This window comes from Filicampus tigris, chromosome 4, assembly GCF_054856515.1.
Source record: "Filicampus tigris isolate MCC_2025a chromosome 4, RoL_Ftig_1.0, whole genome shotgun sequence".
Lineage (NCBI taxonomy): Eukaryota > Metazoa > Chordata > Actinopteri > Syngnathiformes > Syngnathidae > Filicampus > Filicampus tigris.
In genome coordinates, this window is record NC_141220.1 from 16801418 (window position 1) to 16818944 (window position 17527).

At 39.9% G+C, this 17527-nt stretch overlaps 5 protein-coding genes across 6 annotated transcripts; 3 read left to right on the forward strand and 2 right to left on the reverse strand.

Annotated features, from left to right (window-relative positions):
• The first annotated feature begins 209 nt into the window (after nt 1-209).
• nmba (neuromedin Ba) lies at nt 210-1658 on the forward strand. The gene is made up of 3 exons (XM_086028985.1): nt 210-408; nt 502-637; nt 1123-1658. The coding sequence occupies exons 1-3, from the start codon at nt 255-257 to the stop codon at nt 1142-1144; spliced, it is 312 nt and encodes a 103-aa protein (XP_085885111.1). The 5' UTR covers nt 210-254; the 3' UTR covers nt 1145-1658.
• Nucleotides 1659-2644: 986 nt separating this feature from the next.
• kti12 (KTI12 chromatin associated homolog) lies at nt 2645-7727 on the forward strand. The gene is made up of 9 exons (XM_086028163.1): nt 2645-2887; nt 3397-3448; nt 3533-3585; nt 4139-4194; nt 4275-4354; nt 4456-4615; nt 4768-4830; nt 6938-7006; nt 7546-7727. Exons 1-9 carry the CDS (start codon nt 2737-2739, stop codon nt 7687-7689), a joined length of 828 nt encoding a protein of 275 aa, XP_085884289.1. The 5' UTR covers nt 2645-2736; the 3' UTR covers nt 7690-7727.
• Nucleotides 6045-9675, reverse strand: ch25hl1.1 (cholesterol 25-hydroxylase like 1, tandem duplicate 1). The gene has a single exon (XM_086028164.1). It carries the CDS (start codon nt 9639-9641, stop codon nt 8817-8819), a length of 825 nt encoding a protein of 274 aa, XP_085884290.1. The 5' UTR covers nt 9642-9675; the 3' UTR covers nt 6045-8816.
• On the forward strand, nt 8063-17338 carry ch25hl1.2 (cholesterol 25-hydroxylase like 1, tandem duplicate 2). The gene is made up of 2 exons (XM_086028162.1): nt 8063-11231; nt 11412-17338. Exon 2 carries the CDS (start codon nt 16101-16103, stop codon nt 16938-16940), a length of 840 nt encoding a protein of 279 aa, XP_085884288.1. The 5' UTR covers nt 8063-11231; nt 11412-16100; the 3' UTR covers nt 16941-17338.
• On the reverse strand, nt 10346-15256 carry LOC147148693 (uncharacterized). Of its 2 annotated transcripts, none has more exons than XM_086028160.1 (12): nt 15136-15256; nt 14094-14701; nt 13841-13900; nt 13703-13755; nt 13478-13622; nt 12533-12900; nt 12169-12397; nt 11963-12077; nt 10944-11061; nt 10758-10869; nt 10578-10690; nt 10346-10504 (listed from the first exon to the last, which is right to left on the reverse strand). In XM_086028160.1, the coding sequence occupies exons 2-12, from the start codon at nt 14688-14690 to the stop codon at nt 10438-10440; spliced, it is 1977 nt and encodes a 658-aa protein (XP_085884286.1). In that variant the 5' UTR covers nt 14691-14701; nt 15136-15256; the 3' UTR covers nt 10346-10437. The 2 variants fall into 2 exon arrangements, with proteins under 2 accessions (XP_085884286.1, XP_085884287.1); XM_086028161.1 differs by lacking the exon at nt 15136-15256 and adding an exon at nt 14954-15117.
• Nucleotides 17339-17527: the final 189 nt, after the last annotated feature.

Sequence of the window (17527 nt, forward strand, 5' to 3'; positions counted from 1 at the left end):
CCGTCATTTTTTTTGGGGGGGGGGCTCACAGAGAATGCAAATGTTGTCATGGGCACTATTTAGCCATTAAAGTAAACGCAGAATATTTGAAGCAACTTTTGTACTGAATCCCATTGGCACCAATAGGAAGCAAACCCGCCAGAGCGGTGACTTCATCTAATTAGAATATTAAGCCCATCCTTTCCCACTATAACTGCTTGTCTCCAGCCCGGAGGGCAGAAGCCAAGACATTTTGATTGAATAACAACTTAAGAATGAAAGGCAAGTCAGTTAGGAGAGCAGGACTCCTGTTTTGTGTCATCCTCGTGTCATACGTCGCCATAACTTCTTCAAGGACTCTTCGTTTGAATCAGATGAGAAACAGGAGGCTGAAGATGCATCCAAGAGTTGGAGAAATATGGGCAACAGGTAAGAGAGGTCACATTGGGCCAGGCTTACACTACATTCAGTTGTCGTTTTGTTTCAAAATGTACATTAGATGATCTGCTTATGTCGATTTAGGTCATTTCATGGGCAAGAAAAGCCTGGCGGGCAGTTCCCTTGTGGAGTCTTCCGCTGAGGGCGTGAAGGTCATCAATGGAGATGCAGATGACCTGCGGACCATCTTCATAATCAAACCCAAAATTGGCCAAAAGATGTCAGTTGAGTATGTTGTTAGAGTCAATATCATCATAAGGAGCCACTGGGAAAATCCAGCAAAATACATATATATATATATATATACATATATATATGTATATGTATATATGTGTATATATATATATATATATATATATGTATATATATGTATATATATATATGTATATATGTATATATATATATATATATATATATATATGTATATGTATATGTATATACAATTGTAAACAATTGAAACAAATTGATTAGAATCTGTTTAGCCAGTTATTATACACACTGTAATTCCGCAAAAACAATGTATGTGGCTGGAAAAAAAAGACTTACCAATGTACTGGTGCATTGGTATGTTTGCAAATGTTTGTCCATTTCTAATAAGAAGCAGATCACAGAGTAATTCTGATGAGGCACTTTATAGCGATATTGACCCATTTTTAGTGGTTTTCATGATTGTTTGCACTTCAACGATTCATCTATTTCTTCCAGAAAAGGAGAAACACCTGCTTGAAGGGGCTCGTCATCCAACCTTCGGCCCCACAGAGGCAACACATATTATCTCGCAACAACAAAGATGGATGCGAAAAATAAATATTCATGTGGACACATTGTCTCTTGTAACACACTCACTGAGCTCATTGTATATTACTTACTGTGGTATTGACAGTAGCATCTATTAATTCTTGTGTCAAAGGCAATCCATTGCACTTTGAGGTTTCTGACTTTGTTTTTTGTTTTTTTGGGGGCGGGGGAATGGGCACTCACATGGGGCTTATTATTAGAATATGAACACTTCACTTTGAACATTAGTGTCTGTGTCCTAAATGTATAGTTTTGTTTTTGTGGCTTTTTGGTGTCATAGTAGATATGCTCTACCTAGCTGAGACAAAATTCTTGCATGTTTTAACATTATTGGCAATTAAGATAATTCTGATTCTGATGACGTGTCAAATGGGTGGTGTACTACTTTGCTACCAATTATAGGAATTTAATTATGTAATGTAACTTAAATACCTTTCTCTCTACCAACTGGTCTTTGTTCTCTTCTATTTAGCTTCACATTTCACAATTACATAAAACACACACGCACACAACGACCCCCAAAGTATACATTTTCATAATGAGAGTTTTTGTGTGACAAAAAAAGATTAATATAAAGTCAACTAATAGTATTTTGAAAAAAAATCAGTTAATGAAATTTTGTCTTAAATTGGAGCAATTCTGGTGAATTTAATGATGAAAGTTGCTAATGAGATTTTAATGTAGGTCACCAAAATAAATAGCTTAAATACAATTAATTCATATTAAATTCCACAATTTCATTTTAATTCAATGTAATGTGTTGTTTTAAGAAGTTAATATTGTGTTTGATTGATTTAATTGGGCTTTTGTGCAACAAAAAAATAGATAATGTCAAATAAATACATTTTTTTTAATCTGATTGAATAAGCAAAATGTGTAATACTTAGTAACATTGTCCGTTACTTATTAAAGTAGAAGTGAACCCCCAAATTTTCTTTACGATAATATGTTCCATGCAGTCAGTATAAACACGGCATTCTGATTGATATTATGTTTGTGGAATATGAGTTAAGTAGTTAAATCAACCAGTTTTTGTCCAACAGCAAAAGACAACATGCCGCCCCTGAGATGGTTAAAACGGGTGGATTTTGCCGCTTAAGCTATATTCAACAAATGCAATATTTATCAGAATGCTGTGTTTAGACTAGTGGAACCACGTATCATATCAAACATATCATTGTAAAGAAAATTTTTGTGTTGACGTCCCCTTTAAAGTCTTATACGCTCAAGTAACTTTATTAAATGATGTGAAAGGAGGGATATGTTTAATTTATTAATTAAATAGGTTCACTATAATTTCATTTGACCATTTAATTCAATTGTATAAATAATACATTAATGTAATTAATTAAAATTGTATTCGTGTTTGACAGGCTTTATTTATTTTTTGTCCGATTTTTCTTTCGCGCCCCCTAACGGTCACATCCAAACAATTTTTGTCATCATATCCAGGTCAGAGTTGAAACATGACACTCCACAACACTGCCAAGTGTAGCTGTTTCAACAACAAAATCCCAAGTCATGCCTTTAATTGTTATGTGTGGTTATCCGTGCAGTGGTAAAACGCGGAGAACAGAGGAATTAAAGGGTTATTTCGAACAAAACACCGACAGAAAGGTTCACATTGTGGGAGACTCGCCCCTGGTCGATGAGAAGAACGCCGTGTATGCAGGCAAGTTCAGCTAGCCGTAGCTAACCATTATCAACCACAAGATTATGTTTCGCAAGAGCATGCTGATATTTTTTCACGGTCATTTATATAGCCGTTAGGTAAAGAAATGTTTGTGTAAAATGATGTGGGTTCTGTGTGTTCGCTGTACCACATGATGATGTTTATATAGTTAGAGGACCTTGAATTTATGCTATTTTGAATGGAGTCACGGTGCGCTCTTACCCACTTCAGGTGCACGTGTAAAAAAAAAATGTAATGATGTTTACATCTGACCGACACTTAAGTTATTCAACAATAGTTTTTATTAATATTTTAAATTTAGAAAATGCAGTCATTGCCATCATCTCATGTAATTAAATAGATCAGTGAAATTACTAAAACGATATATATTGTATTAGAAAATAGAATGTCATTTCCACTGCACCAATACAAGAACATTTACTATTACCATTATTATTATTGTTGCTGTTGTTAGTGTTGATGTAAATAAGCGTGTTTGTATGTTGCAGATTCTCAAAAGGAAAAACAGGTCAGAGCTGCATTGAAAGCGGAAGTTGAGAGGTGGGTGCTCCCGTGATAAACTTAAATTTTTTGTTTCATTGTCCTGTCTCTGTCCTTTTTAACGTGTATGCTGTTGTTGTTCAGGAAAGTCAACAGGGACGACATTGTTATATTGGATTCCTTAAACTACATTAAAGGTAATTTACTCAATACAATAGTAGGACTGGACAATATGGTCTTAAAGAGTAAAGTCAACCCAAAAATTATTTCTAATAATATCTTCTATGCGCCTCCACTAGTCTAAACACAGTATTCTGATTAATATTGCATTTGTGGAATATGAATTAAGTAGCAAAATTCACCCGTTTTTAGCCATTTCAGGTGGTGGCCATTTTGCCACTTTCTGTGAACTGAGAATGACATCATAGTAACTCAGGGCTCAGGTAACGACCAACCACGGCTTACCTGTTTTCTGGGTAGATTTTTGGGGGGTTGAACTCATTCACTGTCATTGACGAATTTACTTGTCTTTTCACAGTCCAGCCATTCAATCCCATGAATTTATTTACTTTTTTTTTTTCAAATTTTTTCAAATGTTAGGGTAAAAGTGGGTCTGAAAATGTTTTGCAGTGAATGAGTTAAATAAAAGCTAAAAAGATAAATGAACTTCATTCAGTTAATATAATCTATAAATTTCCCGGCCCTACACAATAGTGACCTTACCTTTGAAACCCTTTCTATATGTTGCAGGCTACCGCTATGAGCTTTTCTGTCTCATTAAACATGCACAGACGCCACACTGCCTTGTAAGTACAGTTAAACAAATGCCAATTTGGAAATAAAAGACCATTGCAAGATGACATGTGAAAATGTTTTTTTTTTTAAGGTGTATTGTTTGACATCAAATGAGGTGAGCACAGCGTGGAACACCGGGAGAGATGTAAAGGAGCAGTACACACAGGACATGTAAGCAAAGACGTTTGCATACATAATTAAATATGCATGTCTCAAAAGTCTTAAAAATAAAAGCATTGTAAATATATTGGCATTCGTCATGTCATCTGTAGCTTGGATGCATTAATTCTGCGGTTTGAAGCGCCAGACTCCAGAAACCGGTGGGACAGTCCCCTTTTCAACATCCTCCAAGATGACGCGCTTCCATTTGAAGCAATCACTGACGCACTTTTCAAAAGGAAAGCACCGCCACCCAACCAGTCCACTCAAAACGTAAATCACACATTAAGAATGAGTGGGAAAAAAAGAATAGATGTTTGTCTATGAATGAGCCCTTCATTTGCTTTTTTTTTTTTTTTTTTTACACTTACACTAATACCACTTTTTTCCATTGACATAAGTTCATTTATGTTGTATCTTTTTAGCAACCACTCTCATCTGCAAACTTCCTGTACGAATTAGACAAGACAACACAGGATGTGTTAATGGTAAGTTTTGGATTTTCTGCTCTAACGATTCATGTCTATGATTCGGCCTAACTCGGCGTTAACAACACACATAACGATTAGTTATCAGAAACATTGAGCCGGTTTAACATTTCCGATCATCGGCCCAACCGTTTTCAGAGCAGATCGATGAGCAAAAATCACCATTCACACACACCACACACCATATGGTAATCTCTCAGGGTAATTTTTCATAGGCGCCTGAGAAAACCTTACTGACTTTGATCATGGAGGGGTGGTGAAATACTCACATTTGGTCCACTAAACTCATTCACTGCTGTGGACATTTATTTGTGAACAATCCAAGCATTTACTGCCACTGAACAACATATTTGTCGAATACGTTTTTCAGCTGGTAGGTGTCAGGGTTATCATCATTTTATCATTTTCGGTACATTTTGACTTTTGTTTTTTAAATTCATTTAGTTTTCATGAATAATGAATATTAAAATGAATAAATTTAGTTTACTGTTTGATCTTCCTTCTTCTGTATGGAGATACTGCAATACCGAAATAAATACATTTAAAATGAAGACCAAAATCTGATGTATGATATTGATGAAGGCCAAGGACATTTTTGCTATAATTGTAATTACTTCTATTAACATAAAATATAGTTTGTTATCATTTTTAAAATGAAGACGGAGAGATTTGACTTTCTTTTGGTGGGCTGGGTACTCTAAAACAACAAGCGATTTGGGGGAACTCTGCTTTGAAAATGGCTGTCAGTGAATGAGTTAATAGGAGATTAAAATGGCACCTGTAAGGAAATGGAGTGCCAATTGGGTCACCAATGTTAGTTAAGCATAGGTGACTAACGCTGACAATTTTTTCGTTATTCTTTTGTATCCAGGCATAACAGGCTTGATTACCACAATACTTCAAGCACAGGTGGAAGGGGAGCCATTGATTGGCTGGGGGTTGATGAGTTAATTACTATAATAAATAACAGCTGGGATGCCAATGTGGTGCGGTGTGGTGGGGGAGAAAAAACAAGCAGCCATGTTAAATGTGACGTGTGCAAAACCTAATTGAGCTCCCATGTTGCTCTGTGACTGCTTTCTTAATTGCTTGTGCTTTACAACAAAGGCGCAAAATGATCCACTGAGTGTTGCACTGTGGCAGAATTATTGACTGATGATGGTTAATGTCAGTGATTTAGGTGGCATTTTCACAGTGGGTAGTTGAATCAGAAAAGGCGTCCCTTTCATTAAAGGCTTTTATTTAAAGCAATGTAATTAGTTTGTACTCCCATCTGTCAAGCCATTACAATGTATTGTCACGATATTGTGCGAAAAGCTGAAAACTAAACTATCTTCTACTACTAACTTCAAAAAAGAAAAAGGTGAGCCACACATTTTTCCATGCTATAAAATCGTAGAGGTTTATTGCGTGGATACGGGTGTAAAATGTTCATACAAGTTCACAATATAGGATTTGCAGAGACTAACAAAAAAAAAACATGAATTTGTAAAAGTACATACACACTTTAATACATGCAAAAGATGGATGTGTCGAATACAATATCAACTAAATGAGCATCTAAAATTATATATGAATATCCATCCATGTTTATTACATTGAATAATAATAATACCTAATTATTTAAATAACTGAAGTACTTTGCTTTTTCAATTAACTCTGTATCAGTTTTTCATGATTTATCTTTAAATGCAGAGTAGTGATTGAGGTGCAAAAGTTCCTTCCTGTTCTTGTCCCCTGTCTCTGACCTAGTTTGTCATTTCAAACAGCCTGTGGTTGGCGTATGATCATTTTTACATTAACACATTTTTAAGACAAGAATTAACTTTGCTGTGAACTCAAGCATAGCAACAAGTGTCAAATACCGGTATATCAAGTGACGTGAGGCTTTAGAATTCGTCACAAATTTTTGAAAAATAATATACAATATTTGATTGAGAAAAAGCTATGATTTAAAAAAAAAAAATCTTGTAAATGAGGGTCTAAAGTAATTTAAAGATAATTGTGGTGCATACTTTTGTCTCATTTACTTAGCTTGCCATCTCCTGACTGTCTTTGTAATGTTATCACCATTGAATTTATATTAATATTTTCTTCCCTTTTTTAGGCCATTTTCAGTGCACAGAAGACAAGTGTTCCTGGAGATCATATTTCAGTTCCAGGAGCGACAGAGAAAATATCCTTTTTCTAAACAACTCCCATAAACATGTCAAGAGCTGTTTCGTTTATGCGCAGGGTAGAACACATAATAGTGTGCCTAATAGCATTTTTGCTGACTCATCAAGCTCCGCCTCCCACGGTAGAGACTGTGTTGGCTATTGGATGTCTTGTCTGAAGGTTCCATGAATGAATAGGAATCGGTTAAACCAGCACAAAAAAAAAAGGAATCTCAATTGATCACAGCTAAAGGTGTCTGTTGTGATAACAAGTTCAGCCACGTATAGAGCAAATTACAGTTTAGTGGATTTTATTGACAGATAGAAAAAAGTGTCATCACAAAATAGTGACATTTTGTTTGTTTGTTTCTGCACAACAACGTTTGATTTTCAAACCAAGGCCTTTAATATGATGGATGACTTGATCTACTTTGTCGCCGATTTTGACATTGACTTTTCAATTGTCACCAGAACTTATCAGCTCGCACTGGAGTTTGGAGGTGACTGGACAAAAATGTAGGTCATTTTAATGAATCTGCAATTCTTTAACTCTTCAAACATCGAGCTGACCAGGAGCGTCAACATGGCAGAGTTGCGCAAATTCCGGCGCCAGTTCATCAGCTACAGCAAGATGCACCCGACGGAGAACACGGGTCAGATTTCCAACATGTTCGTACAGTATTTAAATAAGAGTCTCCAGTGATTCATGTATGTCATCAATAAAAATAGATGTGTTTTTAATTTGGAAACATTAATTCAGCATTATTTTAGAATAACTTTTTGATTTGCGCCTGGTGTCCTTTGCCTGAATTCTACAGGTTAGTTATGAACATTTGGTCCGACTAAAGCGCTTTTTCCGAGAACACAATGTCCTTAATTCTTTCAAACGGTGTGCTTGACCCGTACGCAACCTCATAAAGCCTACTTTTTTTTCACCCATTGTTAGGGAAAATATGAATGATTTATTCGCTTGTAAAGATTTGGGTTTATGTAAGAAGATCAGGAGGGAAAAGAGGTTACATTCTGTTAATGGCTGCATCCCCTCCCCCCTCCCCAACTGAAGCATGAGTCAGCAAATAACAATAACCTTCACATTATATGACATGATGAGGAAACGTCCGGTAAAAGTACTTTTTACTTTTACTCACAAAATACATTTCAGAGTCTGTCCTTTTTTTTATTTTTACCTGAGTAATTAATTGAATGAGTACTTTTACCAAAGACATTTTATACAGGTAATTGTACTTTTACTCAAGTACAGAATGTCAGTACTTTTCCCATCTCTGCCGGTTTTTAATTCCCTATTTTAATGGTTAATATGGAGTAATAGATGGCCCCAAAACACGAATAGATAAGTAGCGGCATAGTACTTTAGCGCCATCTTGTGAAGTTTCAGAAAATTCGTATGGGAGGATAGGCTAAAAATGAATCAATGGACGGAAACACTTCAGTGGCGCCTTTGATGCGAGTGACCTGACTTCTGAGTTCTGAGCCGTCATTCGGCCTATTTATTTATTTTTTTTGGGGCTTTGACTTGCGAGCAAAGGTTTGCGAATCAAACGCAGTATGGTGGCAGTGAACTCAATTAAGCTCACTTAACAAGCAGCTGTTTGGTATAGTGAACAAATATTCAAAAATGATGCTTCAATTTGTTTAATGCCACCCAGATGAAAGTTTACTGTCATAGTAATCATAAAAAAGAATTGCATATCATGTATTTAAAACAACCATGACTTTACCTCTAAGGTCGCTAAATTAATTTTAAATTAATGTTAACATGAAATGGAAAATGCACGCTCATGATATACAATACAACACGTTTAGATCATGTCATCGTTTTTTCCTAAGTGGGACAGCAGTCCCAAAAATTCTGTCCCAGTGGCTAAAAAAGGGAGCGTAGTTGCTGTTGGGCCTCTGATGGTGCATGTCATGAGCAGGGGCTCCTCCCAACAAGCCAAAGGGCACTAGGCGATTGAGGCCCCACGGTAGGTCATAGCCAATGTGGTCCTCCACGGACATCCAGATACTAAGCACCGTGATGCACCAAGTGGTCAGCGGGTGACACTTGAGCAGAATGGGGTCCTGGTTGCTCCAGAGTCCCACCGTCATCAGTTCTGCGATGCTGAGCTGCTCAGTGGACCAAGAGAAGGGAGCGGAGTATTCGTGGTGGATGGCATGGATGTAGCGGTACAGCTGCACGTGCTTGTGGTGTATGACGTGCCAGATGTAGTACTGGGTGTCAAAGACGAGGAGAAGAGCCAGGCCATCAACGAAAACCTCACGGAACGCAGGAGCTTCCCGAGGCAACACTGGCGGAGGTAAGACGAACATGCTGACCACCACGCTCGGCAGGACAAAGAAAATGTGATTAAAAAGACTCGTCCGGAAACTCCTCGCCATCATTCCGAGTGTGGGTCGCTTTCCCGGTTGGATCTTGTACATGTGGAAGAATGGCACTCTTTCTCCCAACAAGTCCATGACTGCGAAAGGCAAGCTGAAGAAGACGTAGCTGGAAAAAGCGAGCAGGACCGGGAATAAAGGAGACGAGACAAGAGGATGGTGGTGGACAAGCAAATGGTTCCAGAGAGGCTGCAGGAGATGATCACAACGGCTAAAGGCGAGAGGACGCAGAGGCACCTCACTGATGTTCAACATTTTAATGTACTGCTGCTGCTTCTGGACGCATAAACCTGGAAAATCCTTCTTTTAAGTGTGGAGTTTGGCTCAAAGGGGTTTAGTGTCAATACACACATGCTAAAAAGATTAACCATTCAATAGCACAACACACTGATGGAACCGCCCTCAAGAGGGCGCCTAAACTTTAACACAATAGTTCAGGGTACCGGGCCGCAGAGTTAGTTTGAAAAAAATGTTTTTGTAGCTGAGCATATACATCCTGATGAGGAATGTCTGTCAACACCTACCCAACCCCACCCCCTTGGTGACGAGTTTCCGATCGGGAGAACACTGTACGTCAGCTAGGACCGGCTGCAGCTCTGTGTGACCCTAGAAGATGGACTCACTGTCCCACACTTATAAAGCCCAATTTTCATAAAATTGTAGAGCAGATTTTTTTCTTCGTTAAAAATACTGATAAACAACCTTTTATTAATGTGTGTAGGCGTGCGTGTAGGTTTGCCATCCTTAAAACGTTTTTACTTTTATTTTAGGGGGATTTTGCGAACTAGATTTTTTTTCAACAGAGAATTTATTGATTTTTTCTAATCCCTTTTATATAGCATTTATCAGTCAATTCTTGAATTGAAAATTTAAATCCACATTAAAATGTAGAGATGACCCACTGAAAATTAAACTAAGTTAACAAAACACAGTTGATAAAACGTCACTGTCACACCGAATAACCATTAGAACATGATTTATTGGAGGAAATTAGAAAGTCATTGAATTTGTGTTGTTGTTTTCTTGCATGTACACAATGTAACGAATCAAGCTACTTCTTTTCACTGGCCTTCTTTGAAATCGTCTTGTTGGTGTTGGCGTACTTCTGCCGATCGTTTCTGAAAAGAAAATGACAAATTACACTACTGCTCACTGAATCGTTATTAAAAAAAAAAATTAAAAGAAAGGTACCTTGACATTTTAATTTTGCTCCTGCAGCCCAGTCCTCCCTCCCAGTGGCTGGTGTGAGCGCCTCTGGTCATCATGCTGCCACAGCTGATGCACGGCTTCCCGTTGCTGTACGGCTGCAATAACAACAAATGCAGTTAGGAGACAGTTTCAGGTGTTCTAGCATGGTCACTCCGAGCTCACCTGTTCTTTGGCGCAGTAGCCACAGATCATCCTGCTGGCGAGCTCCATGGGATGGTCCTGGTCTTCATCGTGGCACACGTCGCAAGGGTAAGCCCGGCCGCAACACGGAAACCTGACGACGCAGTGGAGGAAACGCATTATGCACTCTTATGTTAAAAATGACAATTGAAAGAGTGAAGGTGATACCTGAGCCAGCGATGGCTCTGCTTGTAATGCTTGCATGCTCCTTTTTCTGGTAGTGCCTTCCCCTTTTGAACAGCTGGATCTCTTACAGTCTTCAAATTCACAGTCGAAGCACTTGGACCTGCACATACAAAAAACACATGTCTGTCAATTTCACACACAGCAGTTCCACTACAACTACATTATAAAGCATTGTTAAATTAGTAACTCATAGTCAATTAAACTGTTAGCAGAAAAACAACATCATTGATTAAAAAAATTGTAGAGAACAGGGGAAGTGCTAGACCAGGGGTCTGCAACTCCGGTCCTCGAGGGCACCTGTCCTGCAGGTTTGTCAATCTCTCCCTGCTGTAACACACCTGTTAAAATGATCAGCTCATCAGCAAGCTCTTGAGAAGCCTGATAACTAACGATCCTGATCATTTTAACAGGTGTGTTACAGCAGGGAGGGATTGAAAACCTGCAGGACAGGTGCCCTCGAGGACCGCAGTTGGTGACCCCTGCGCTAGACCAACACTGCTTAAAAAAGTTATTCAGCTTTTGGGTGAAATTTCACTATAACAATAAAATGAGATAAACAAAGGTTATAATGAGAGAGACAAACTTTCAGTTTATCGAATTGGCCTTCATGTGCTTTAGCACAGAAATCTGCAGTAAGATAATTCCTATAAAAATAGCACCAGCATCCAGTGCAGGGGTGTCCAGCTCCGGTCCTCAAGGGCCGCTTTCCTGCCCGTTTTCTAGCTCTCCTTGCTGCATCACACCTGATTTAAATGATCAACAGGTGCGTTGCCTCGAGGACCGAGTTCGGACACCCCTGATCTAGTGTGACATAAAATAGTTGTCAGACTGACATTTGCTTTCAACACAACAGGCTGGGAGGAAATGAGCTGTGCAGTTGAAAAAGTTGCTTTCCCCCCCTGTGTGGGCGCACAATAGTCAGACTAGTTGTTTTGTTAGTACAGTATAAGAGGTTAAACCTTGGCTAATCTGCTGGGGGGAGAATGTAGGCGAGCTTTCACCTGTTTTGTTGCTGCGTGGCTGAATGTATTGGAATCTGGCGCTCTCGGCCAACAGACTTAGCTTGCCGTGGCAGTTTTCACAATTAACCTCCTTTGTTTGACCGTAGCAAAGGTTCTAATAAAAACATTTAAAAAAATAATTTAAAAAAAAAGATTAATCAAGGGTTTTGGCAGTATAATGACCTCTCTGTTGGGTTAGTGTGTACCTGGACAAAGCTCTCCTGGGAGCAGCTGAGGCAGCCCACAGTGAGGTGGCAGTCTTGAAGCACCAGGTCGGAGGGAACAGCGTTTTGGAGGTCCAGGTACCCCAACACGTCACTGTAATGGTGCAGCATGGAAGGTCTGAACGCGGCGCTGATTCTCGCACTGCACTTCTCGCACTGAGCTACGCAGGCCGTCCTCCCGTTCAGCGTCAGGTCTGCCGTCACTTTACACCTGCACACGTGAAACCGAGGGACAAATGCTTAAGCCTTGGTAGAGAGCTACTCTCTTAGTTGTTATTGATAAAGCTCTTGCGCTCGAGCTCATTAGATTGTTTAGGTGTCTAATGAATGAGAAATTCACTGCTACCTGTTGCATTGAAGACAAACCGTTATGCTGCAGCCCACTAGGGTGGTCGTGTTCTCTCCCAGCGTCAGACCGAGCAGCCTCACTTCTGTGCCTCTGCGGACATCGTTGATCTTAATGTTTTCCACCAGATGAGTGGCATCTTCGTCCTCATCCTCTCGCCGGTCTTCATCACAATCTAAGCCTTCCCCTTCAGCCATGTCACCTTCGGACTTTCTCGTGACGTCGCCGGCCTCCGGTTCCTCTTTCGCAGCGTTAGAGTTGGTGTCCGACGGATGATAGTTGTCTGATTTTTCACATACTGTTGTCTGCAGATCCTGGTAGGGGATGAACTGCAGCCCAGCTTTTTCTAAATCAAGGTCCTTTTTCAACTGCAATAAAAAGAACAACAAGCAATCTTTTGGGGGGGAAAAAAGTCTAACTTTAAGTGCACACATTAGCCAAAAGACACACTTGACAAGTGTCTTTTTCTTGGGTCTTAGAATCTATAATAGAACTTACACATTAAAGTGTCTAGCTGAGCAATACAATAATGTACATGTAGCACAATAGCAACTTAAGCAAGGAAAGCGCGAAAGTTAGCTCAAAAGGGTTTTACATGTTGCCCAATATTCAAGTGATGTTTCCTATGAAAATTGCTAAAATACAAACACGTAGCATGATAGCAACTCAAGTCACAAAAGCTCTGAGACCAAATGCTTTAACTGCACCTGGCCCCTTATTCAGGTACTACCTCTAATGAGAAGAAGTGTTGGTATATTAACATATATCAAAGATAACAACCTCAGGTGAGAAAAGTGTTAAGGCCGCTAAGGATATTACATCTTTCCCTGTTTTTAGGTACTATTTCTATTGAGAACTTTGAAATTGCTAACATATAGTGATAATGGGTGATGACTTCAATTGAACCATATTTTAAGCATAGAATTTACTTGTACAACCACTCACCTGTCTGGCTCCCTCCGTAAAAAGCTTCTCCAAACTACGATCGAGCCAGCGGAGAAAAGGTCGGAAGAGCAGCTCCACTTTTCCGAGTAGTTGATTGGTGGCATGCTTCGCCTGAAGCCACTGCAGCGACGCTTGCTGCACGTGTCTACAAAGCCACAACACAACAACTGTCAATTAACCAAAAACACTGAAATGTGACAGTAATTGACAGGTTGCTTTTAACACCTTCCCATCACTAGAGGCAGCTCTTGATCCAATGGGACATCAAGGGTGAAAATCTATAGGTAATGAAAACTGTATTGGTTTTTCATGATGACAATGTCATCGTATCATTGCTGAGGAGTATTACAGTTGTGGTCTTACCTCTTGTGGGTAAGTGTCTGGAAAGCTCACCATAATGTCAATTCCTTTCAAATCAAAAGGCTGCAAAGAGCATAAAAAATGATCAGTGGAGAATGGAAGAGTCAACTTCTCATACAAACAAAGACTGAATCTGCACCGCCTCTACTGGTCTACTTTCTCTTGTGCTGGTCCTCATTAGGGTCAACCATATTGCCATTGACACCATGTCCTTCTCTCCTCATAAGGATACAGGAGCAGAAAAGTAAATATTTACCCAGTCTGGATCAGTGGCTTCCACAGTGGTCCTGAAATACGTGACCTTGGCATCACTTCGCTCTTGAATTATCAGACGGTCTTTGGGAAAACGCCTCTTCAACTGCTTGATCTCGGTGTCCCGTAGCTGTGCGGCGATGTCCTGCGTAAGCTCGCACAGTTTGACCTCCTCGAGGACGTTAGGACGAGGCGCGGGTGCCCTCCTTTGCGCGGAGCCGGTCTGCTCTGCTGATTCCGCGTGGTCCCCCACTTCGGGGAACTGTGGTGGATGCCAGAAGCGACACCTGTCCTGCATTGCGCAGTGCCCTAACAAAAAGTAGCGGCAGGTGCGGCGTCCTGCTCTCGAGGACGCCTTGGGCTTGGCAGTGAGGATATCACCATCCCCTTCCAGACCCACAGCGGGGAGGGATGTTATGTCAGCCTGGCAAGGAGCCGTGATTGCTTCCTTCTGGTCAGATCTAGCATCCCATCTTGTGTGTAAATATTTACACTTGGCCCCAAAGTAACAGCGTCTTCCTTGGGAGAAGAAGCGGCAGAGCTGCTGTGTTTGACGGACCACCATTGGGTCACAAGTATCTGCTCCGTTACCATTCTCCATTGTTATCACACCTGAATTAAAACATCGACATATTGTCAAAATCACCGCCTTGCTTGCTTTATTTTATGGCTATAAATACAGCTTTAAGGCGAGCAGAAACCAGAGTAAAGTGCGTCGATCAAGTTGAAATGTCTATAAATAATTAACCCACCCTACAGTGCAGTATGTGGCAACAGCTGTCCTTGTGTGTTAATAAATTCCCTTTTTAGATGGTTTATTTAAATAGTCACATGATAAAAATATAACAAGAGTGATGAACTCACAGCGAAAACAACTTTGCTAGCAGTCAGAGGCTTGACGTGAATTACTGTACCCTAAAGTCATTTCATCGTTACAGCGAGAAAAGATCACTTTAAAGTTTGCGTCAAATTTTAAGTCAAGTGTATTCGTAAGACTATAACGCATCCAATGATAAAATAATTCTGTAAACGTCTGTAATGCTCACCGCAATTGGGCTTTCAGGTTTGAGTGCGACAAAGGACGTCAGAGTACGCGACGTGATGACGTCGTAGATGTTTTCTTCGGGATGTCATCTTTGACCATATTATGTAGCGGGGAATACTCTTTATCGCCCTCTACAGCTTGGATTATTTAATGTCTCTCATAAGATACCAGAGGACAATACATTTTAATAAAGGAACAATGTTTTTGTCTTAAATTGTTTAATATTCAACATATAAAAGAGTTTAAGTCACAACCAATTTACCATATTCTGTTTGTCATGAACGGGGATTACTTTTTCAATAACAAAAGCTTTGAGGAAACACGTTATTATGCGTTACCTCGCCTGCTTGTAACACAAATTCCTGATTACGTCACTACGCCGTTACATGACCTTGTACGTCGGCTTTCGATGGACAGTAAACAATAACAATATATTATAGAGAGGTATATTTAAGCAGTTTGGAAAGCGTCATAAAGTGTTGCACAATAATATTAAAAATATACAAATGACAAGTATTAAATTATTTTCATTATGGTTTAGTGTCGTAAAAACGGTTCAATAACGTGACATAATGTATGCATACAATTACAAGCGCACCTCAATAAATTATATATAGTTTATCGACTAGCAATTCAAATAAAAAGTGATTGGTTTTTTTGTGTGCAATCTATTTTCTTCAGAGGCTGTCGTTAGCTGTAAACTGTGGTCATCCAGTCCAGTTACAGTAATATGTGAATTTGCACCTTTTTAATTGAACCACTGAAAGTTACTAAATTTTCCACAATGCATGGGTGGATGTCTGCCACTTCAACTTCATATAATAGCTCTTTTAGCCCTGCAGAAATGTAACCAGTTCCCTTAAGTACATGAATAATTAGTGCACTTGGCTGTCACTTGATAGGACACAGTGAGCAAAAGCTGGCACTTGTGGGCTGACACCTCTCAGATGCTGTTTTGAACAACCAATGTTCCTCTACGGTATGGCTTTTACAAATACAACTTTGGATCCGTGGGAAGAAAACAAGGTTTTGCTTCAGCCTCTTTGGGACAAATTAAGAGTTGACTACAGAGATTATCTTCGCTCTCCACTCTTCCCCGTTGTTCTCACTGTCTCGTCATACTTCGTCTTGTGTCTTCCTTTCCTTGTGTGTGACATGGTGGGAGACAGATGGCTGCGGGTGCAGAGGTACAAGATCCAGCCAGGACGTCGGCCCACGGCCTCCATGCTGCTGCACTGTGCGGGTGTCACCCTGTACAACCACGTCTTCCTGGTCCTCCCAGCATCCTTCGCTCAGTGGATGTGGAGACCGCCCGTGGAGCTTCCCAACCGGGCCCCGTCCTCATTGGAGCTGATATCCGGAGTCCTGGGCAACCTGCTGCTCTTTGACTTCCAGTACTACATCTGGCATTTTCTGCATCACAAGATAACGTGGTTGTACGTCACCTTCCATGCCATCCATCATAAGTACTCCTCTCCCTTCGCTTTGGCCACTCAGTGTCTGGGTGAGTGGGAGCTGCTCACCGTCGGTTTCTGGACCACCTTGAACCCCATGCTGCTGAGATGCCACCTGCTGACCACGTGGACCTTCATGGTGTTTCACGTCTACGTCTCTATAGAGGCCCACTGCGGCTACGACTTCCCCTGGTCCACGTCACGTGTGATACCGTTCGGCCTGTACGGCGGGCCGAGCAAACATGACGTGCATCATCAGAAACCCAACACTAATTTTGCGCCGCATTTCAGCCACTGGGACAAGATATTTGGCACCCATGCGGAGTTCAGCTTTGTTACTGTCAGCAAATAAGTGAAAAATGTGAAGTAAATCCTCATACATTACAAAAACATTCATGTATTAAACTCAAATTTGTCTGCAGGTGACACACAATGAAGAGGTACAGAAAGGCGTTTGCAACGAAACACTGTCACTTAGTGGCATTGTTTGGAATTAGAAAGTGCTGGAATTAATAAGTGTAATAAATGAAATAAGCATCTTCATGTTAGCATCTTCTTAGTCAAAATGATTTGTAATTTAATTTAATTTGTTGTATTGGGGAATCGAGTTTGATTTGATTTTGAATTCTAAAATGAAAACAATGAAAACTGTCTTGTGTGACACTGCATATGTCCATGACAATGTGGAAATGGTGCTCATTTAATTTGATGGAGGGAGAAGTCAATCGTATTGGAAGTTCTGGCGCAAACATGGAAATTCAACTATCAAAACTTTCATAAAGCTTTCATACAGTGAATATAAAAAGTCTACACACCCCTGTTCAAATGTGAGGTTTTTGTGAATGACAAAAATGAGACCATTATAAAACTACCAGTAATATTACCTATAGCCTGTAAAACTCTAAATATATATTTTTGAGACAGGAATTAAAAATAAAC